Source organism: Eschrichtius robustus, chromosome 2, assembly GCF_028021215.1.
Source record: "Eschrichtius robustus isolate mEscRob2 chromosome 2, mEscRob2.pri, whole genome shotgun sequence".
NCBI classification, from domain to species: domain Eukaryota; kingdom Metazoa; phylum Chordata; class Mammalia; order Artiodactyla; family Eschrichtiidae; genus Eschrichtius; species Eschrichtius robustus.
The window spans coordinates 176,313,785-176,337,193 of NC_090825.1; the positions used below are offsets into that span (position 1 = coordinate 176,313,785).

Genomic DNA, 23,409 nt, shown 5'->3' on the forward strand with positions numbered 1-23,409 from the left:
CTACCTGGCACTCCTGGTGCGCCCTGCTCTCCGCCCGCCGCCGCTCTCCAAGGTGCTGAAGACGCCCCGGCACCTCTCTGGTCACCGCTCCAGCCTGGGGGTCAAGGGACCCCCTGCCTCACTCCTCTATCCTAGGCTGGCCCGGTCCCTCCTTCTGTGGGTTGGGGAGCCCCAGACTCTAATTCAGCCCCCACCCCACTCCACCTCCATGCCAGCCATGTTCTCTCAAAATACTTTATTAAGGACCATAGCAGTCTTAGAAAAAGGGAATGGCTGTGAGCCATGGCGGCCCCGAAGTTCAGAGCTCAGCCCGTGCTCCAGGGCCAGGGTCCCAGCAGACTTGGCCGCTTCCTCCTCCCTGTGTTCCAGGGGGCAGGAGGGAGTCCCCGAGCGGGGAGTTACCGAGGCCTGGTGTATGCCTATCTCTCTGGGTCTGTGGATCAGTCTGTGCGTGTCTTCCTGTTTCCTTCTGCACCTGGGTCTGTATGTGTATTTCTCAGGCTTTGTGGCCTTATGGTCTATGTCTGAGCATCAGTTTGTGCATGGGCCTGGGTCCCTGGGTCTGTAGCTGTGAGTCTGTGCGTCTCCATCCTGACACCGTCGCCGGGGTCTCTCCCTCACCCCGGATCCCTGTGCCTGTCTCCACTGCAGCACCCACTGCAGCACCCCTGACTAGAGGGGCCTGGGGACACGTACCCGTGGTGCTCACAGCTCACCCCCTGCCACCTCCAGCCCCACGCGCCCTGGGCCGAGTGCTTGTTCAGGCTGGGCACAGTCTAGGAGGGTGGTCCGGTCCAGCTCCTTCATGGAGTTGCCCTGGACCAGGGTCCCGTTGTCCAGATCCTCCGTCGAGTTGTCCGGAGCCGGCGGGTCCCGGGATCCCCATTCCTCCTGAGGGCTGCTTGGAGACCCTTCCTGAAGTGTGGCAGCCTTGGGCCCATGTCCTGGGGTTTCGGAGCCTGGCACGGTTTTGGGAGCCACGCGGGATGCAGCATCGTTGTGCAAAGTTCTGGAGAAAACTGAGCAAGGGTTGGGGGGTCGTGAGGGATGGCCTGGGGGGCTGGTTCCCTTCTTTCTTTTAGCCCCCAGCCTCAGGAAGCGGTTGCAAGGGGGCCTCCTCCCCCTCCCCCAGTGGCCCAGTATGGGGGCTGGGGAGCCAAGGGGAGTGCGCCCACGGGGCAGCCCAGAGGGGTTTTGAGGGAGGAGCAACCCCCTGGTCCACCTACCTCGTACAGGCACGAAGTCTCCGGGGCTCTCGGCTTTGTTGGAGGCGAAAGGGCTGATGGAGGGGAGGATGATGAGGGCGAAGGAGAAGAGCAGGACCTGGTGGAGATGGGGGCAGGGTCACCCCATCCCTCCCCCTCCCCTGAGCACACTCGTCTCATAGGCAGGGAAACTGAGGCCCAGAAGACTGGAGCGTGCCTGAGCTGGGGCTCAGGGCCGTCCGTGCTCCTACTCACACTCACCTCCCCCACAGGACCCTCTGCCAAGGCTGACAAGCCCCTTGGAGCTGGGGGTCAGGACTCACCGCTATGCAGGTGCCCGTCTGAGCCGACTTGCTGGTGGACTGGACCACGATGGCCTGGAGTTTCTTCAGCTGCTCCAAGAGGGACCTTAGTGGAAACGGGAAGACTTGGTTGATCCCTACATAGCCTTGACCTGCCTCCCTGTGATTCCTGGGGTCCCCCAGCCTGGCTGAAGTCTGAATCCCGTCCATCCCTGAAGACCCCACTGCTCTTAAAAGTCCCAGAAGCTCCCTCAGTAAACCTCCACTGAACATCTCACCCACTTCTCTGCCACCCCACCTTCTCCATCCAGGTTGCCATTACTGCTCGCCTGGACACCTGTCCCAGCCTCTGGTCCCCCTAAGCTTCTCCTGCTTCCTCTAGAGTTCATGCTCCACACTTTTTCAAATGTGAGTCAACTTCTCCCAACCCTCCCAGAGTTCCCATCTCCCTCGGAGGTAAAAGCCCAAGTCCTCCCCGAGGCCCACAAGGCCTGGCACAGCCAGTCCCGTCCCCTCCCTGCCCTCCCCTCCTCCCTCTCTCCCCCTCGCTCACTCTGTTCCAGACACACAGCCCCTCACTGTTCCTCCTACACACAAGCATTCCTGCCCCAGGGCCTTTGCACAGGCTGTTCTCTCTGTACCAAGGACACTGTTCCCCCGCTCCACCCCCCACAGGTCTTTTTGTAGCTGCTTCTTTCTTATCTGTTGGGTCTCATCTCAAATGTCACTTTATCTGACCTCCCTGCCTAAAATGGCACCCCCCTCACTCCCTAGCCCCTTCCCTCTAGTTTATTTTTCTTCCCAGTGGCTATCACTATTTGAATGATCTTTCATATATTTTTGTTTGTCTGGAGTCTGTTTCTCAGTAGACTGTGAGTCTTTAAGTGGAGGGGCTGGGTCTGTTTTGTTCACTGTTTGGGCCCCAGTGTCCAGAACTATGCCTGGCACAGAGTAGATGCTAAATAAAAATTGAGTAAGTAGGGCCATACAGTTTGATCTAGAAGTATGCCAATGTAGCAAATACTCAGTGGAAGCTATTTGGAAACAATGGCTCAAGAATTTTCCTCAGGTTAAAAACAGGTTAGTAGAAAATATACCACCTGGTTGGAAAGTTTAAACATAGCTACATTATAGCACAGAAAAAAAAGAACTAAAATTCCCTTCTAAATACCACCATAAGAATCAATCAATTCCCTGGTGGCTCAGTGGTTAAGAATCCGCCTGCCAATGCAGGGGACACGAGTTCGAGCCCTGGTCCGGGAAGATCCCACATGCCATGGAGCAACTAAGCCCGTGCGCCACAGCTACTGAGCCTGCGCTCTAGAGCCCGCAAGCCAAAACTACTGAGCCCACGTGCCACAACTACTGAAGCCCGTGCGCCTAGAGCCCATGCTCCACAACAAGAGAAGCCACCGCAATGAGAAGCCCGTGCACCGCAACGAAGAGTAGCCTCCGCTCACCGCAACTAGAGAAAGCCCATGCGCAGCAACGAAGACCCAGCTCAGCCAAAAATAAATAAATAAACAAATAAATAAATAAATTTATTAGGAAAAAAAAAAGAATCAATCCCTCACTATTTGCAAACAGACGATTCTATGAAAGAATAAGGCACCAAGCACTGTCCACACAAGAAGAATATGCTGATAGGCTTTTAAAAAATAGATCAAGCTGTTTAAACTTCAAACAGGACATCACAGAAGATGGAAATTTAGCCTGTATTAACTCAATTATGGAGGCAACACCAACCATGTGACAAGATGAATGTATATATGCAGGGAGATAAAAGATTTAAGGTTTAAAAAACACCCAACAACTTGACAGAGGCATACATTTCTTCCCCAAAGCTGAATGAATGCAACAAAGTCCTCTCTGCCACCAGAGCAGACATCCAACAGTTCAAAATGTGAATCAGGAGGTTGACCATGACGGGGGGAGGAAATACCACCTCCTCCCATCACAACTAAAGTGTTATCACAAGCTATTTCACAAACACCTGTAATGGCATCATCCATGACACCCCCCAAAAAATTGATTAAGTAAATGCACCCACAGATGGAATCACCTGCAGTTATCCAGCACACCATACTCCTAGCCTTTAGACATTCATATGCCATTTCCTCTACCGGCAGCATCTTCCCTTTAGTGAACTCTTACACATCCTTCAAGGGCCCAAGTCCAAAACCCTTTCTCTCTGCAGCCTTCCCCCTTTCTAGGTGGAGCCCTTACCCCCTGCTCTGCCCTGCCGTCACACAGCCTGTCCGCCCATGTCCACCTCTCCTGCAAGGGACTCTGGGGTCAGCTCCCCCTGTTCCCTGCCCCGGTTTGACCAATACTCACAGGTTCTGCTTCTCAAGATGCAAGACCTTCCTCTGAAGTTCCTGGTTCTGGGCAGTGCAGGCTGACATCCTGCAGGGGCAACATCACAGTGACATTCAGAATATGCCTGTCACCAACAGGTCAAACTAACATCTCTTTGTGAGGCCCCACTGTACCGGCAGGGAACCGAAGCCCAGAGAGGGGAAGTCATTCATCCAAAGTCACCCTGGCAAGTCTGTAGCAAGGCCAGAATTTGAACCCAGTTCTGCCTGGCTCCTCGGTACCATCTTCACATTGGTGTGGGGCTTTATTCCGGTCTGAGCCCCCAGGATTGGAAGTGGACCACCAAACTCAGGCAGTGATGCTTTGAGAAGATGCAGTAGCATGGCAACTGAGTCCAAGGAGACCCGAGTTACAATCCTCACCCTCCCTGTGACCTTGAGGCGCTCTGCTGTCTGGCCTCAGTCCCCTCATCTGTAAAGTGGAGATACAGTTACCTAGTTCATAGAGCAGTTGGGGACTGACATGAAGTAAAGTTGATTAGGGGCTTAGCAGAGCACATTTGAGGAACAAGACAATGTGATCATTCCATCTAGGGTTATGGGGTCCAGTCCGGGCCGGGAACCCCACCTTTCCCATCTGCATCCATCTGTTAATGCTGTCTTGGCCCAGACCACTCAGATGTAGAATTAAAACACTCAAATCATGGGACTTCCCTGGTGGTCCAGTGGTTAAGACTTCACCTTCCAGTGCAGGGGATGTGGGTTCAACCCCTGGTTGGGAGCTAGGATCCCACATGCCTTGCGGCCAAAAAACAAACAAACAAACAAGAAAACAACCAAAACATAAAATAGAAGCAATATTGTAGTAATTTCAATAAAAACTTAAAAAATGGTCTACATCAAAAAATCTTTAAAAAAACCAAAACACTCAAATCATGGCATGAGGATATGCTAGTCCTCATATCACAACCAGGGAAGAGAATAAATTCTCCCACTAAAAGGCCCTCCTTCTAAATAACTCATGGGATAAAGAAGAATCCACTGTGTAAATTAAGAAAGACCTAGGGACCAAATGGTAAGGACAATGGTGCAAACCAAAATGTGTGAGATGCAGCTAAAGCAGTGCTGAGAGGAAAATGTATAACCTTTTTTCTTTTTCTTTTTCTTTTTGGCCCCTCAGCATGCGGGATCTTAGTTCTCTGACCAGGGATCAAACCTGTGCCCTGCTGCAGTGGAAGCATGGAGTCTTAACCACTGGACTGCCAGGGAAGTCCCCCAAAATGTATAAAACCTTATTACAGCTCAACCAGCTGAACATACACATTTAACAATTAGCAAAAGAACAACAGAATAGATCTTCCCCACCAAAAGCAAAACAAAACACAGCTAAAGACACAATAAAGCTAAGAGTAGAAATAAAGGAACTAGAATACAAAAAGACAACCGGGTGGGAGGAAAAGCCAGAAATTCATTCTTTGAAAAGAATGATAAAACAGACAAACTTCTGGCAAGATTGACCAAGATAAAAAACAAGAGAAGGCACAAATACACAACATGAGTAATTAAAAAGGGCACAACTATAAATTATTCAGAACTTAAAAAAATAACAGGAGAGAACTATGAACAATTTTATGTCAGTAAATTTGAAATGGACAACTTTCCAGAAGACTATGGCATCTCAGAATTGACTAGAAAAGAAATAGAAAACCCAAATCTGTAACATTTAATTAAATCACTTTTAGTTTAAAAAGTGAGCAAGCTAAGTTTTTATGTTTCTATTAAAGAATAAAGAGGAGCCTGTCCCTCAGTAGCCTAATTGAGTTGAGAGAGGTGATTGGATGAGATTGGGGTGCACAGTTCTTTTTCTTTTTTTTTAATATTTATGTATTTATTTATTTGGCTGCACCAGGTCTTAGTTGCAGCACGTGGATCTTAGTTGTGGCATGTGGGATCTAGTTCCCTGGCCAGGGATCGAACCTGGGCCCCTGCATGGGGAACGTGGAGTCTTAACCACTGGACTACCAGGGAAGTCCTGGGGTGCAGAGTTCTTTTTTTTTATTATTATTTATTTATTTATTTTTGGTTGCATTGTGTCTTTGTTGCTGCGCACGGGCTTTCTCGAGTTGTGTCAAGTGGGGGCTACTCTTTGTTGCGGTGTGCGGGCTTCTCATTGTGGTGGCTTCTTTTGTTGCGGAGCACGGGATCTAGGCGTGCGGGCTTCAGTAGTTGTGGCACGCGGGCTCCATAGTTGTGGCTCACGAGCTCTAGAGCGCAGGCTCAGTAGTTGTGGCGCACAGGCTTAGTCGCTCTGTGGCATGTGGGATCTTCCCGGACCAAGGCTCGAACCTGTGTCTCCTGCATTGGCAGGTGGATTCTTAACCACTGCGCCAACAGGGAAGTCCCAGGTGCACAGTTAAGCTGAGGAAATTCTGCCTTTCTTCTCCCCGACCGAAGGAAGCCATGACAGCTCTGAGGACCAGTGATGCTCAGCAAGGGAAGTAAATGTCCCATCTTCAGGCAAAGAGCCAGGACAAGATGGATGATACCTTCTCCCTTCTTGGCATAGCATCTTCTAGGGGATTAAGGGGCCTCGAACCTGAGCCCTGTACCACCTTACTAGGCATTTTTTCCATCCTTGCAATTCACGTGAAAAATCGTCTCTCCCAGAGAAGGAAACAACTCTAATTTTGTCACATCCTGCAAACTGTGACCTTAGCTCCGTTGCGTCCCTCTCTCAGGCCTCAGTTTCCCCCTTAAGTGTGGTGTCCCGGGACCCCAGCCTTACCGAGTTTCCAGGCCATCAATATATTCCTTCTTCTTTTTCCGGCTTTCTTGGGCTGACTGTTTGTTCCGAATTTTCCGGCGGATTTTTTTCAGCACTCTCTCCTCATACTGCAGAGTGACAAGGGGGGCAGACTGAGGCGGTCTGGAGGGTCTGCTCTCTTGTCCAGACCCCACAACTTCACCCCATTATCCTCCCAAGGGAGCCATCCCAGACTCAGGGACTTGAGGGCAGACCCATGATGACTTGAAGACCAGATTTTCTGCCCCAAAATTCTTGCAGAATCTCTAGGGGGGGTCCTGGGTCCTGAAGGTCTTCCCAGCTCCCAAACCCAGTCTCGTATTGGCAACTGGATTTTGTGCACTGGTGCAATCCCGCCATCTTCTGGCCATCTGTGGGAACAGCGCCTTTCCAGGGGCCAGTTATCAAGACTAAGAGAGGTCTTCCAGTTGGAAAAGCAAACTCAGATACTGATGTTGAGTGAATAGGCTGGGTGGGGACTGCGGCCAGCTAGAGAGCCCCTACTGCGTTGGCTCTGAGGATGATTTTTCTGGCTCTGGTGACAGACACGTCCTAACATTTTAGTGGGGGAGACCCAAAGGTGAGACTCATGGGCAAGTAGCTGCAGGAAAGGGGGCGAGCTCCAGAGCCAGGGGTCCCACTGACTCACCTTGGTGAGGGGCAGCTGGGTGGGCAGGGTGATGCCTTCTTTGGCCAGCAGCTTCTTCTCATCCTCCGTCAGCACCAGCTCCTGGCTGTGCCCGGTCCCAAGGCGCAACAGGTTGGGGGCTGCCAGGTGATGTTGCTGTGGGGAAACCAGGAGAATTGCTTTGAGGGCAGGGAGAGTGACCGCCTCTGGGAAATGAAAGAGGCATCAGGTCTGAGAAACAATCGATCCATCTGCTGTAGAGTCCCCGCTGGCACTAGGGCTCCAAAGAACCAGCACACAGCCCTCTGACCCAGCAATTCCACTTCCAGGAATTGCTCTTTAGATACAAGTTTTTCATTTGTTTCACAAGTAGTCATTAGACAGCTATGTATTTAGCACCTACTACATGCCAGGCACTTCTCTGGGCTCTGAACATTCCTTGCAGTGCAGTCTGCAACAGCAAAGGGAAAATCCAACACACAGGGCACAGGTTAAGTGAGCCTACGGGAAATGGGGGTGAGGGGTGTTTCTCCCTGTCTACTTGTTTGTACCTTTGGAACTTGGACTATGTGAATGCATTTGCCTATTCAAAAAAACTTTTAATTAAATTTAAATTATGAAATAGAAACACTGAAAATGAAAGAATCGTGTCATCAGAGCGCCAAGTCTTAGGAATGTCACACCATGGAATGGGAGGCTCAGGAATAAAGGTGGAGATTGGGGCAGCCTGACATTCGTTGGATCAAACTCCACTCCCTAGAATTCCAGGCCATGGATCAGCCCAACCATTTTCTCTCCAGGATCCCAGCCTCACCATGTTCATCTGCAAAATGGGGATAAGGTCTTCCACTTCTCAACGTTGTTCACACACAGAACAACAGTATTAAACTTGACACATTTACAAAAGCCAGTTAGTATTTCCAGAGCAGTCATTAGCCTTTCCTATCTTTCAAGACCTGCTGAAGTTCTGCCTCCTCCAGGAAGCCTTCCTGGACCTGCAATGCCCCTCCAGCCTCTCTCCCTTACGGGTACACTTCCATGAGCAGTCAGTTGTCCCCTTTTGACCATGAGGTCCCCAGAGGCTGAGCACACAGCTGGTGCTCACCGCGCATCTCTCAAGTCAAGAGGGATGTTCTGCTCTTTCTTAGAGGTTGTCAGGACAACTTTGGGCATCAGGCAAACTAGAGTTCAAATCCTGACTCGGCCACTTGCTTGCTGTGTGACTTTGGCTTTGTGGCTTAACCTCTCTGGGCGTTGGCTTTCTCATCTGCGAAATGGAGGTACTAATTGGGTTCTCAGGTCTGGTTTACCTGTAGTAGAACCCCAGGGCAAGATAGACAGCCCTCGGTCAGCGTGCAATGGGCACAATAGGCCCAATGGGCCAGCCCAGGGATTGAGCCTGCAGCAGCTGTGTGACTTAGGTCAAGTTACTGGACCTCTCTGTGCCCATTTCCTCAAACGTAAAATTAAGATAAGAGTCCCAGTTTTCAGGGTTGCTGTGAATTAAAAGATGATACATTAAGAGCATTTAGAAGAGTGCCTGGCCTATAGTAGATGCTTGGTAAGTTTTAGCCTTTTTTTTTTTTTTTTTTTAATACTACTACTATAGCAGAAAGTATCCCAGCCCAGGAGACAGAGAACTCAGGACTGGGACCCACTGACTTACTCTGGGTGTAAGTCAGAGTAAGTGACTTGGACTTACCTTGGACAACAATCAGCTCTTGTCTGTGACTGTCTTCCAATCTCCAAAATGGGGGTATTGGGGCCCCATGAACCCCAGCGCCCTCCCACCTCTGATGCTCCAGGGGGCGGGTGGGGACTGCTCACCAGGTCCCCGCCACTGCCAGAGAGGAGGAGGTCTTTCACTGTGAGGTTGCAGTGTGGGGGTGAGCTGGCCAGCTCAGCCTGCTCCCCGGCGTAGAGGCCTGGGCTCCACATTTCTGACAGGGCAGATGGGGACAGAGACAGGGAGGGAGTCAGGCAGGGGTCCCCTGGGCTCCCAGCTTCTACTTCCCTCCTCCAGCAAAGCTCCCAGCATTGACCCCAATGTGCTAGGGATTTGTGGCACAGCTTGGGGCCCCAAGACCTGGTGCCTCAGTCTCCCCTCCAAAAGATGGGAACCCAGATTCATCAGGACATTGTCAGGGACCCACTGTCAACCCAGGAGGGAGCGGCTGTTATTGCCGAGGATTATAGGCTAGATCTGAAGCTGGCCTGGCCTTATCTCTCCCTCGGGGAAAGGACCAGGTCTGATTCACCTGTGGTTCCCTCCCACCAGGTACCTGGCACACTGTAGGTGAGCTGCTCTGGAGAGCACAGACTTCAGAGTCAAATAGCCCTTTGTTCTAATCCCGACTAGGGGGAGCTGTGTGACCTTGAGTAAGGGACTAAACCTCTCTGAGCCTTAGTTTTGTCAAGTCTCCAAAGGGACTAATAAGCGTTCCCATACCATCGCAATGCTCAAGAGACAAAGGATACCCTGTTGGCAGTGGCTTCTGCATCAGGCCTTTCTCCAGGTCCAGGGGGAGCACCCCAAGGCCTGGGATCCCATGACCTCACACACTTTCATTGAGCGTCTACTATGATTCAGGCACAGAAGGTACAAAAATGAGGTTGCCAGAATGATGCTTGGGGCAGGAACCAGCCTGCCAGGGGCGCATCCCACCTTTGTGGCTCTGACTCATTTCTTAACCACCTGGAAAACGGGCCCATGACAGCATCCCAATACCCATCTCAAAAGGTGGGTTTGCGTGTACAGTGCCTGGGAGAAGGGGAGGGTAGTTGGCAAAGACATAGGGCTCACCCAGGTCTATGGCCACGGAAGCCTCAAGCCCTTGGGCCACTGGCCCAAGGTTCCTGGTGGGGCAGGCAGGGCCAGGATGGTAGGAGGGGCAGGGCCCCTTGCCAGACTCCACGCTGTGGCAGCTGGCCGGGGTGGCAGCCACCCCACTGTGTGGAGGGGTGTCCTGGGGGTCGGAGGGCAGATCTTCTGAGATGCCACTGTCACTGGCCGCAGGAGACCAGGTCGGGGAGCTGGGCACTGATTCTCCAGAACGCAGGATGGAGTTGAGGAAATCATCAGAGTTCGGGCCTGGCAGGACCTGTTGGGACGGAGAGGGACGGTGGGAATTAGGAGGTCTATGTTTTGGCTTGGATAGCTGTGTGTCTCTGAGCAAGCCACTGACCCCCTCTGGGCCTCACGTGTCCTTTCTGTAAGATGGAAAGAGCTAACGCTCCTTGCCCCCAGTGTTGTTGGAGCCTGAACACAGTCAGGTAGCACGGGAACAACATCCAACCGTGTCGAGGCACAGGCCCCAAGTTTAAGTCTGGACCCAACTCCAAACTGCTGTGTGTGTGACCCAGGACAAGTTACCACCCCTCTCTGGGCCTCGCTTTCCCCACCTATAAGAAGGAGGTGATGTCATCTGTCCCTTAGGGTCGCTGAGAGGTTCCATACAATAACGTGCTTTGCTAAAATCTCACACATGAGCAGTAAATGCACACAGCTGAATGGGGTGCTGGCTCTGGCCCTGGGGTAAATGCAGTGGGTTATCACCTGGTCCTCAACGTGGCCCCAGTCCTCGCCCAGCTCTACGTGTCTCAGGATGCCGTCCTGCCGGTCAAACAGGAGATCCAAGAGTTCCAGGCTGTCGATAGGGCACGTGAGACTGGTGGAGGAAGCCATCTGGGGCAAGGAGGGGACATTTGTGAGGGTCACACAGCCCTTCTCCTCCCCACCACCCATCTGCACACCACCCTGAGGTCCATCCTGCTCCAGTTCTATCCCGGCTCCAGCCCCAAGGTCGGGCCTGTTGCTCCTGCTTGCTGGACTTCTGTCTCCAAATCTGTGTTTTGGGGCCAACCCAGAGACTCCCGGGGCCTGACAGCCAATTTCTTTAAGAAGTGGTAGACAGATGCCCCCGTGGGGATGATCAGCCGATGGAGATAGCCCTCTCTTGCATTCCCATGCTGCCCAAATTCTCCCCTTCTGGAAGGCGGGGGAACCAGGAAGAAAGACCAGGAGCAGCCCCGGAATGGAGACACAATTTTGGTCGTTGCATTCTCCCTCTGGGCCCCAGTCTTCTCATCTGTAAAATGGGATGTGAGGTTCCTGCCAACCCTGGGAGCTTGGGGAAGGTTCCTGGCATAAACCCTCCCTCACCTGGAGACCCGTGCAGGGCTCACCTTTCCAACTGCTGAATCCCCATTCATGAGCCAGGCCAGCTCTTTCTCCAGCCACTTCTGCGTCTGCTGCGAGCTGGGGGCTCACCCCACCACCAGGGCTCCCAGGCTCCGCCGGCTCTTCTCTGTGGCTCTGTCACCACCCCTAAAAGATGCTGAAATAGTCCTGGGGAGCTCCTAGCCCACCCCCAGGTGCTGATTGGGGAACAGGCAAGACAGACAGGGTTAAGGGCCAGTGACACGGGGGCAGGCTAGGGGGAGGGGAGGGAAGACCGTTATCTCAGATGTTTCGTGCTTTTCCAGCCGGCAGTGGGCAAAGGCCAAAGTCTGGGGAGCCGCGGCTCTCGCATGACCTCTCCCCTACTTTCAGGGACTGTTTCTCATCATAATCCCTGGATGTTGGCTCCAGGAGAGCCCAGGGCCCCTGGCCGGGTCCTGTCCACTCTCAGAACAGAACCAAGAAGAACTGCCCAGGCCTCCGCTAGAGCCCTTCCCTCTGCCAGGAGCCCCCTTCCCTCATTGGAGCTGGCAACCCCCAACCCCCTGCCCACAAGCAAGCTCTCCATGGCCAAACCAGAACAATCGATTCCTTCTAGAATCTTCTATCATTCATTTATTCTCAACAAATATTCATGGAGCCAAACTTATTCCCTCCTCAGGGCCTTTGCACTAGCTGTTCCCTCTGCCTGGAACTCCTATCCCCTCCACCCCGAATCTATCACTGCGTTCACATATTCGGGAATGTTTTCTATCTGTGGATCTCAGCCCAAACAGCTGAGAGGCCGTCTCTGACCCCTCACCAGAGAGGAGCCCTCACCCTGTACCTCTTTATCACATCACTGGTTTCACTGAAATCCTCACTATTTGAAATTTTCTTGTTTACTCGCCTGTATTCTTCCCTCATTCCTCCCCTGCCTCTTCATGTGAGTGACTTCGGGGCTAAGATAGAGGCTCTTTTGTTCTCAGCTGGGTCCCCAGTGTCTAGGAAGTGCCCGGCACACAGGAGGTGATCAGTCAACTCTTATTCATTGGGCACCTCCTGTGTGCCAAGCACTATTTAAGGCCCTGGGGATAAGGCAGCGGATGAGCTAGACCATAAATGCATAAACACACCAGAAAACTGACAAATGGGCAAATGCTACCAAGAAACTAAATGTCATCATGTAAAGGGCAACAGAGGGCTGGCAAAGTCTTCTTTTTAGAAGGTGACATTTAGGGACTTTGCTGGTGGTCCAGCGGTTAAGACTCCACGCTTCCAATGCAGGGGATGCGGGTTCAATTCCTGGTCGGGGAACTAAGATCCCACGTGCCATGTGGCATGGCCAAAAAATTTAAAAAATAAAAATAAAAAAAAAAAAGAAGGTGACATTTAAGTACAGTCCTGAGTGATGAGAAAGAGCCAGCCACTGGGAGATCTAGTGGAAGGGTGTTTCAGGCCAAGGAACAGCATGTGCAAAGGTCCTGGGGCAGGATGGGGGCCTGGCGTGTTGGAGGAACAGCCAGGAGGCCCGTGTGGATGGAGCAGAGTGAGCGAGGGAGAGAGAGGGAGGAGGGGAGGGCAGGGAGGGAATGGGGCAGGTCGTGCAGGGCCTTGCAGTCTGTGGCAAGGAGTTTGGTTTATACCAAATACAGCAGGAAGCTGTTGGAGATTAGTGAATGGATGACGAACCTTCTGTGTGCCGGGCACGATGGTAGGTGCTAGGTTTACACAGTAACTCAGACACCCTCCTTGCTCTCAAGAAGTTCCCATCCTGGTGTACATTTCTCCCTGGACCAGCCATTATTTATTCATGCATCAAAAATTTAAGGACGACCTACTATGTGCTGCGCCAGAGTGGTTCTCTTATCTGACAATAACATCTGTGGTTGTCACAACTGGGGGTCCTCCAAGTGTGGAATGAGCGAGGGTCAGGAATGCCGCTCCACACCCCACAATGCCTGGAACGGCCCCACACAGAGAAAGCCTGGCCCGGATGTCAGCAGTGCCTGGCGGGAGAATCCCTGCATTATGGTAAGTGTCCCCCTCTGGGTGGGGGACATGATCTCACTCTTGACCTCTGCATCTCTTATTTCCTTTTTAACCACTCTGTGTTGGATGTGTGTGTGTGTGTGTTGGATTTTTTTAAGGGGTTTGTTTTGTTTGGTTTGGCTTTAGTGATCCTAGTCATAATATTTATTCAGCCTTTGCTATGGAGGCTCCTTTCCAGGGCAGTTTCAGCAGGTGTAGAAAGTAGGTGAAGTTTGACTTCTGGGCTTGTCTCTGCCTCCCCCTCACTCCCATTTATGACTCTCAGGAGCCCCGGTGCCCTTGACATAGAACTCTTCCTCCTCTTCTTATCAAAACCTGCCAGAATCATGGATCTGGTATTACTCATTTACACCTTCCTGTAGATTTAGACCCCATAGTCCACCTCCCCAGGATATTTGTACTTTTTTTGTAATTTTATAATCATGGGCTTTGGAAGGCTTTTATATGTCCTAATGAAGAGATGTCTGAAAAGGTAGGATAAAGATAAGCATTTGAGGGACAAGAGGACTTTCTGATGCCCTTGGCATCATATGACCTAATTTACTGGACATGACCACATGCTTCAAAGTGATGCTAAGTGGGAATCTAAAGTAAAAGTCCCACAATAGATTCCACCGATGTGTTTAAGCACGAAACATGGGACTTCCCTGGTGGCGCGGTGGTTAAGAACCCGCCTGCCAATGCAGGGGACACGGGTTCGAGCCCTGGTCTGGGAAGATCCCACATGTCGTGGAGCAACTAAGCCCGTGCGCCACAACTACTGAGCCTGCACCACACCTGCTAAAGCCCACGTGCCTAGAGCCTGTGCTCCGCAAGAAGAGAAGCCACCGCAATGAGAAGCCCGCGCACCGCAACGAAGAGCAGCCCCCGCTCGCCGCAACTAGAGAAAGCCCGCGCGCAGCAATGAAGACCCAACGCAGCCAAAAATTAATTAGTTAATTAATTAATTATTTAAAAAGTATGAAACATAACACAAGAGGGTGCTGTGTTGATTGAGGAATACTGTGTTAACAAACAGCTTTGCGGAACTTGTCAGAGCCTTTGCAACACCCTGTAACACCCTTGGAAGGGACAGAGTTTGTAGCATTTCTTAAACATAATTGCGTAGGTGTGAGTTTTGTTTTTAAGTTGCACTTGATTCATACTGAACCATTTCTGATATATGAAAACGTTTAAAGATACCCACTAGGGGCTTCCCTGGTGGTGCAGTGGTTGAGAATCCGCCTGCCAATGCAGGGGACACGGGTTCGAGCCCTGGTCTGGGAAGATCCCACATGCCGCAGAACAACTGGGCCCGTGAACCACAATTACTGAGCCTGCGTGTCTGGAGCCTATGCTCCGCAACAAGAGAGGCTGCGATAGTGAGAGTCCCGCGCACCGCGATGAAGAGTGGCCCCCGCTCGCCGCAACTAGAGAAAGCCCTGGCACAGGAACGAAGACCCAACACAGCCAAAAATAAATAAATAAACTAATTAATTAAAAAAAAAAAAAGTTTAAAAAAAAAAAAAAAAGATACCCACTAGACTGACTGCAATACAAAAGACAACATCAGGTGTTGGCGGAAAATCTGGGGCAACTGGAACTCTCACCCATTGTTTGTGGGAACCAAAAGGGTCCAACCACTTGGGGAAACTTTGGACAATTGGGAAATCTCTTATAAAGTTAAACATGCATTCACCATATGACTTAGCAATTTTATTCCTGGGTATTTACCTAAGAGAAATGTAAATATATGTTCACAGAAAGATTTGTACGTGAATGTTCACAGCAGCCTGATTCATAATTGTCCTGAACTGTAAACAACTCAAATACCCAGCAATAGGGGAGTGGATAAACAAACTGGTATATCCATACAACACAATAATACTCAGCCATAAAAAGGAATAAATTACTGATACATTCAACAACATGGATGAATCTCAAATGCATTGTGATAAAAGCCAGACATAAAAGAATACTGTAGGATTCCATTTATATGACACCCAGAGAAGAGGCAAAAGTAATTCTTGGTGAAAGAAAGTGGTTGCCTGAAGTAGAATGGGCAATTGATTGGACAGGGGCATGAAGGAACTTTCTAGGGTGGAGAAAATATTCCATATCTTATTTTTAATGGTGGTTACATGATTGTCTAGAATTGTCAAAACTCAGCCAATTGAACATACCTGAGACCTGTGCATCATTATTGTAAATTAATTCTACCTCAATAAAAAGCATACTAAATACATAATGAACAACCACGTACATAATGTGTTTAGGAAAACATTAGAAACAACCAAAATATCTGTCAATAGGGGATTGATTAATAGAGTCTGATGTGTTAACACAATGGAATATTATGTAGCTGTGAAAATGAATGAGGGTTATCTTTATTGAAAATATATGGTTATTTCAGTGTTTCTCAACATTTTTTTATTCTGGCCCTCCCACAAGGAGTCTTTGAAGACATTTTCCTAACTGCTCTCCCATGAAACTGTAAATCCACATGTATTCTATATACATGCTTGTGTACCGTATGTATATCTGTGCTTTATACAGTAAAAGAGTAAGATTTTTTTTCACCCCCTAAGAACTAGTTTTCACAACCCCCTTGAAGATAATATCTTTCCCATTGAAAGTGCACTGGTTAAGTAAAAATTAAGGTGCACAACACAAGATACTGTCTGTGTGTGACAAAAGGAAAAATGAATGTGTATATACGTTTCTTATATATTTATAGAATATCTCTGGAATGAGACACAAGAATCTGGTAACGGTGGTAACCTTCAGGGCTGGGAGCTGGGAGGTGGGATAGAGAAGAAGGAGGGCTTTTCCCTGTATAATCATTTATTTGGTAATTTTCAGCCATGTGCCCGATGTACATATTCCAAACAAAGAAATACAATTTAACTTTTTTAAAAAGGAAATAAAACAATACAAATAAAATGCAAAGCATACCTTTTCCATAGTTTCCCAAGTTTTCTAATACAAGCTCACCTTGTATTAGAGTTAGTGTTTAGGAGCTGCCCCCTCTACAAAAGTAAATTGATCCACCTGGGTCCCCAAAGTCCAGCATTCCCACTGCCTTGCCTGTAACATTCCTTAAATAAGGTGATGCCTCCCTTTCATCAGTATTGCTTTATTCTGATGTGAACACTACCATATCAATAATTGCCAGCCAAGTCCTGCCAGGAGGCAGTTTCCCTATACCCATGCTTTTCTCACAGATCCCTCTTCCTTTCCATCTCTAAAATTACCTCAGGGAAAATGTGCTCAAAGCACTTTGAGCTAATTCCAACTAAAGTGTGAATGGCTGATATCAGGCACATATATTCCTTTTCTTGGGAGCATTTACATTTCCTTATGGAGCCTTAAGGCATTATAACTCAAAGATTAGTTCTTAGCATTTTTCCCCAGGGCAAAAATCACCCCTCTCAGATGTTACTTAGATATAACTAGACCTAGGTAAAATGTGAATGACTGATTTTAGGTGAATATATTATTTTTCTTGGGAACATTTACATTTCTTCATGGAGCCTGAAGGAACTGTAGCCCAGATCTATATTAGCTCTTATCTTTTTGCCCAGGGCAAATAACTTCCCTCTGTGGGTTTCAGATGTACTCAAGTGGTAAGATGTTCAAAAGCCACTGGGTTCTATGTGAAACACCATGAAATTATGATATTCAGTCTCACACCCTTAAACATACAAGTTTCCTATCTATAAAATCCCAGCATTTAGTTTAGGGCACATAGGAACTGCTTCCTGAATCTTTACTGACTGGAGATTGCATACTGTACCAGATTCTAGCTCAGACAAGTGGTAGTTAAAGGTCAGAAAAGACTGAAAAAAATTCAAATGAGAAAACTCTAAAAATTGAGAAAATGCTAACCATTTCCTCTGCAGCTTGGGGACAGTTCTATAGGAGGTAGTATGATTCTGTGGTTAAGAATAACTCAGGGTTTGGAGACAGATGGATGTGTGTGTGAACTCTACCTTCACTCCTCACAGATATTACGTTAGACCCTGGTAAGTCACTTCACTCCAAAACTCCCCTTTCCACTCTATAGCACTCTAGGGGTGCTGAGCTGTAGGAGTGTAGATTTGGGGCTGTTGGCCATCATTACCCCATCATGGGAGAAGCTATCTGAGAATGAAGCCCACCCAGAATACAGCAGAGCAGACAGAGAGCAATCAATCCCTGACAACATGGTCTGAAGTCCTGGACCCAGCCATACCTGAAATCCACTCCTTGGCTTCAGAAACATGGCAGTGATGTGAGCCAGTGACTTCCCTTTTCGGTTTAAAATTTTTGAGCTGGAGTTTCTGACCCTTGCACTGAACAAACAAACAACAAAACAAACAAACAAAAAAACTATTTACTTTCCTTGATTAATCCTGTCCACAGAGCCCTCTCCCCCTGCCCCAAACTTCACATTTGAATGTAGATTATAGAGATTAGCACTTAACACACTCTCCTTAGGTATTTGTTGATTGGTCCTGCCTGTCTGTATTGTCTTTTCAAAACTAGACTGAGTCCCTTGAAGGTTGAAGGCAGGTCTGTTCATCTTCCTTGACACTACTCAGGGCATGGTGGATACTCAAGAATGTCTGGCCAGTTCTGAATTTGCCAAAATGGTCCTCCCCTATTCACATATCATTGCTTTTCTTCCCCCTTAATTTTTGGCTGTGAAATGCTCATAATTGAATCTCTTATACTCTAATCTGATGGCATGCTATTAGCATTGGTTTGCACCAAGATCCTGTGTAAATTTTTTAAATTAAAAATATATATAATTTTTGGACTTCCCTGGCAGTGCAGTGGTTAAGACTCTGGGCTTCCACTGCAGGGGGCACAGGTTCGACCGCTGGTCGCTGGTCGGGGAACTAAGATCCCGCATGCCACATGGCACGGCCAAAAAAAAAAAAGGAGAAAGAATATTCCAGAACTCCAGAAATCCCTTTTCAGGAGTTACCCCTCCCCCCATGGAGGTAACCACTGTTCTGAATTCTGTGGCATTTTTTTCGGCTCTCACTACTTCCTGTGTATCTGTCACCCTCCTCCTTCCCTCAGCTCCCACACTCTTGTGCTTCTGTTTATCTTCCAGTGGGCCTTGCACATGTTTATTACAATCCATCAGCAAGTCTTGACAGCTCTGCCTTCAAAATACGTTCATTCTTTGCCCGCTCCATTTCTGCTGTCCTGGTCCAGCCCCATCCTCACTGGGCTGGACCAGTGCACTCTCCCCCTTCTCCTCCTCCTCCTGGCTTCCATGCTGGCCCCCATAGTCTGCTTTCCTTATTAGGACTCAAAAAGCCCTCTCCCTCATTACCTTTGCAACGTCTTCCACTGCCTTTCCTCTCTCTCCCTCCACACTGGACTCATGTCACCAGGCACGGGCCTCCCCCAGGGCCTCTGCACTTGCTGTCCTATCCCCTTTCCTAGATCTCCCTGTGGCTGGCTCCTTTCACCTTTAAATGGCTGCTCAAATTCACCTCCTCCATGAAGCTCTCCATGACCACCTTCTTTAAAACCAGTCTCCATCCCCATCTCGATTTATGTTTCTTCATAGAAACTTACTGTCACCCGACACTATATATTTTGTTCATTTATCACAGCGTACATTCATTCAACAAACATTTATGGAGTGTCTATTCTGTGCCAGGCAGAGGGACACATCCTAGGGAATGTCAATATTCATTCATTATTTCACTCTACAAAAGTGTCTTTTACTCCTTCCGTACATCAACACTGATCCAAGTGCTTAACAAGTCAGAGAGAGGAAAGGTTGTTGCGGGGGAGTACTATAAAGTCTCTAGCTAGGATTCACCTGCAAAACAGGGACAATCATTAGGACAAGACCTACCGTGTGCAGTATCCCTAGTGCCTGGAACTGTGCCTGGTACGCAGTAGCTGCCCAATCAATACTTGTAGAAGGAACAACTGAACATGTATAAATATAATCATGCAGTTTAGTGCGTGGCTGACAAACTACAGTCTGTGGGCCAATTCTGGCCCCTTGCTTGTTTTTATAAATAAAACTTTGTTGGCACATGGTCACTCCCACTAGTTTACATATTGTTCACAGTTGCTGTCACACAGTTGCATAGTCTTGACAGAGACACTGTGGCCTGCAAAGCTGAAAATATTTACTGTCTGGCTCTTTTCAGAAAACTTTTTCTGTAATCCACAGGTTCTGTGGATTAGACTTGCTCAGCCCAATAGCAGGATTAAGTTCGCATGTGGTTACTGAGCACTTGAAGTATAAAAAGTGTGACTGAGGAACTGGATTTTAACTTTTATTTAATTTCTATTCATTTGAATTTAAAAAATTGATACTTAATTCAGTTAACAGACAACTTTTGAGTATATATGGAACAAGTTGCGTATGTGAATCTACATTTTTACTGTAAATTTTCTGAACTCTATAAATACAGATCGAGGATTTCTGATGAAAACTGAGCATCCACATTGAGATGGGTTGTACGTGTGAAATACACATTGGATATCCAAGACTTAGCATGAAAAAAAGTGAAATACCGCGTTCATAACTGTGACATTGACTGCACATTGAAATGATAACAGTTTGGGTTTATGAATTCAATCATTTAGATTGACAAAAATTTATTATTAATACGAAACTCCATTTTGCTTTGTACTTTTCTGATGTAACTGCTAAAAACTTTAAAGTGAGAATGATATTTCCATGGAACCGGCTGGGGTAGAGCAGGGCCTGGGTTCGAATCCTGCCTCTGCCACTTGTAACTGTGGGCAAATAACTGTGCTCCTCTTGCCTCATTTTCTTTATCTGTAAAATGGGGGATAAAGACCCTGCTTCACCGGGTTCTTGGGGGTTCGATCCATTATAACATGTGGAGTGCTCAGAAGGGACGCCCACACAGCCAGGTCTCAAACTCCGGCCATTTTTAGGGTTATTGCTATTATTACTAGTATATGAATCTGTAAGAAACACGCCAGGCTCCGGTTCCGAGGCGCTTGAAGGGCAGACGTCCGCTTGTCATTTTCCGGCCGCCTCAGCCCTTTGGCCTCAGCACAAGTCTGGCCCTAATGACAGTCCCCATTCTGCACAGGAGGACAGAGGGGCTAATAAGGGGTTATGATTCACCATGGCCACTCCATGAGTCAGCCACCATTGAGACAACGCCCAGGTCCCCTGCCCCAGATGGGGACATGTCCCTCGTCACCATGTCACCTCCACATTCCTTTGACTGCTTGCCGGAGGGTCCTTTCTACTTCTCCCTTTCGGTCAGTTTTGGGGGAAAGAGGTGAGGGGGTCTGGGAGCAGGTGCTCCTCCCCCTCCCTTTCCCCCTCCTCCCCCTCTTTCTCCTCCTCCTTCTCCGGGACTCTCCCCTGGGGTACGGCCAGGCCAGGCAGTGAGTAAAACCCTTGTGACATGGGTGTGGCTGAGGCAGGCCAGGGGCTGGGGACAGGGGGACTCTGATCCGCCTCTTGGGCAACGCCAACTGATTAGCACCGAATCCGCCAGGCTTCCCAGTCCAAGGGGTTCCTGGCTCTCAGGGGTGAGTGAAGACAGGAAGCTTGAACGAGGGTCTCCCAATACCACGAGAGGCGAGACTTTGTCAGGGGGTGGGAGCCTCCCTCTGCCCTTCCTAAAGCATGAAGGACGTTATGTCCGGGAATTCATTCATTCATTCTTGTGACCATTACTTCTTTTTTTTTTTTTTAAAGGAATTCCTTTATTTGTATTATTTATTTATTTATTTATTTATTTTTGGCTGTGTTGGGTCTTCGTTTCTGTGCCAGGGCTTTCTCTAGTTGCAGCAAGCAGGGGCCACTCTTCATCGCGGTGCACGGGCCTCTCACTATCGCGGCCTCTCTTGTTGCGGAGCACAGGCTCCAGACGCGCAGGCTCAGTAGTTGTGGCTCACGGGCCCAGCTGATCCGCGGCATGTGGGGTCTTCCCAGACCAGGGCTCGAACCCGTGTCCCCTGCATTGGCAGGCAGACTCTCAACCACTGCGCCACCAGGGAAGCCCTTGACCACTACTTCTTGAGTGCCTGCTGTGTGCCAGGCATTGGGGACCCAGCAGAGAACATAACCAATTATTCCCCATGCCCCGCCCCCGTGGAGCTGATGTTCTGAGGTGGGGAAGAGGCTAAGTAAAATCAGTTGTGCATAAGCAAGGAAATAAATTGAAGAGAAACACAACATTGTAAATCAATTATACTTCAATTAGAAATTTAAAAAATAAATTGGGAGAGACCAGGTATAGAAGAATAAAGCAGGAAAGAGAGATGGGAGGGATTGGGTCAGGGAGGCCTCAGCAGAAAGATCCTGGGGAGTTGAGGGCAGGGTGGTGCCTTGCTCCAGGATGAGAAGGCTGATGTCAGTCCTGTGATGGTTCTAGAAGTTTCTGTGTGGGGCTGGATGGGATGTGTTTGTGGACAGAGCTGGGAGGTCCCTTGGGTCAGGGATCCGGTTCTCCAAGCTTGGTGTCGGGGTCTAGCCCTTAGTCAACCATAGGAAGGGGGTCCCCCAGCTTCAGGAGACCAGGTGGCCTCTGGGACAGTACCCCGTGAGGGTCCTGAGTCTAGACCAGCAAACGGGGTCAGCGTCCCTGCCATCTCGCAATCCACACCCCTCTGCCCAGTCCCCCCACCCACCATGTCTCACCACCATCTCATCTCACCTCATCTCGGTGATTGTTTTATGGCTGGTGGGTCCAAGGGTCAGAGCTGACCCTCTCACCAGGAAAAGGAGGCCTCCTACGGCTGTGGATGTGGTCAACTCAGCTTCCTTCCCCCTGTGGGCGAGGAGACCTTGTCTCCCTTGGCTCCACCCCTGGGGCTTCTGGGAGGGAGCCCTTAAGCTGCAGGTGGGGGAAGCATGTCGGGGTCCCCAGAGCCTGAATTCGTCCTGGCCCTCCATCCCTCACCTTCTGAATGTGTTTGCTGTAGCTGCTGAAACAAAGTCCCACAGACTGGGGGGCTGGAACAACAGAAATGTATTCTCTCCCAGTCCCAGAGGCTGGTAGTCCAAGATCAAGGTGTCAGCAGGGCTGGTTCCTTCTGAGGCCTCTCTCCTTGCCTTTTATATTATTTTATTTTATTTTTTAAAGAACTTATTATCTATTTATTTATTTATCGGCTGCGTTGGGTCTTCGTTGCTGCGCACAGGCTTTCTCTAGTTGTGGCGAGCAGGGGCTACTCTTCGTTGCGGTGCGCGGGCTTCTCATTGCAGTGGCTTCTCTTGTTGCGGAGCACGGGCTCTAGGCGTGCGGGCTTCAGTAGTTGTGGCTCGCGGGCTCAGTAGTTGTGGCTCGCGGGCTCTAGAACGCAGGCTCAGTAGTTGTGGCATACGGGCTTAGTTGCTCCACGGCATGTGGGATCTTCCCAGACCAGGGCTCGAACCCGTGTCCCCTGCATTGGCAGGCAGATTCTTAACCACTGCACCACCAGGGAAGCCCCTCTCCTTGCCTTTTAGATGCCATCTTGTCCCTGTATCTCTGTGTCCAAATGTCCCCTTTTTACAAGGATCTCAGTCTTATGGATTAGAGCTCACCCTAGTGACCTCATTTAACTCGATTACCTCTTTGAAAACCCCCAACTCCAAATACAGTCACATTCTGAGGCCCTGGGGGTTAGGATTCCAACATATGAATTTGGGCCTGGGGGATACAATTCAACCCCTAACACCCCTCAGAGCTGTGATGAAACCGAAGCCTGGTGGTCACCTCCCCAAGTAGCTGCCCTGACCACCCCAGCCAAAGTCACCCCCGCCATCCCAGTCACACCCAGTACAACCCCTTTGATGGGAAGGAATTCTGTTTATCTATCTATGTTATCTGTTTACACCAGGGAGCAGGGACCTGTGTATTTTGATCACTGATATACCTTCAGCCACGAAATCAATCCCCCACCACCACTGAAGTGGCTCCAAACCCATCTGTGGAGTGAACCCCACAACTCAGTGTGCGCCACGGA

The 23,409-nt window shown here is 49.3% G+C and overlaps 1 protein-coding gene across 2 annotated transcripts; it reads right to left on the reverse strand.

Moving 5' to 3' along the window:
- Positions 1-228: 228 nt before the first annotated feature.
- On the reverse strand, positions 229-17,751 carry CREB3L3 (cAMP responsive element binding protein 3 like 3). 2 transcript variants are annotated; one of them, XM_068535033.1, is made up of 11 exons: positions 17,681-17,751; positions 11,442-11,583; positions 10,813-10,941; positions 10,060-10,357; positions 9,084-9,196; positions 7,278-7,412; positions 6,611-6,717; positions 3,845-3,913; positions 1,529-1,613; positions 1,227-1,323; positions 229-1,019 (listed from the first exon to the last, which is right to left on the reverse strand). In XM_068535033.1, exons 2-11 carry the CDS (start codon positions 11,466-11,468, stop codon positions 706-708), a joined length of 1,374 nt encoding a protein of 457 aa, XP_068391134.1. In that variant the 5' UTR covers positions 11,469-11,583; positions 17,681-17,751; the 3' UTR covers positions 229-705. The 2 variants fall into 2 exon arrangements, with proteins under 2 accessions (XP_068391134.1, XP_068391133.1); XM_068535032.1 differs by lacking the exons at positions 11,442-11,583; positions 17,681-17,751 and having other exon boundaries at positions 10,813-11,001.
- Positions 17,752-23,409: the final 5,658 nt, after the last annotated feature.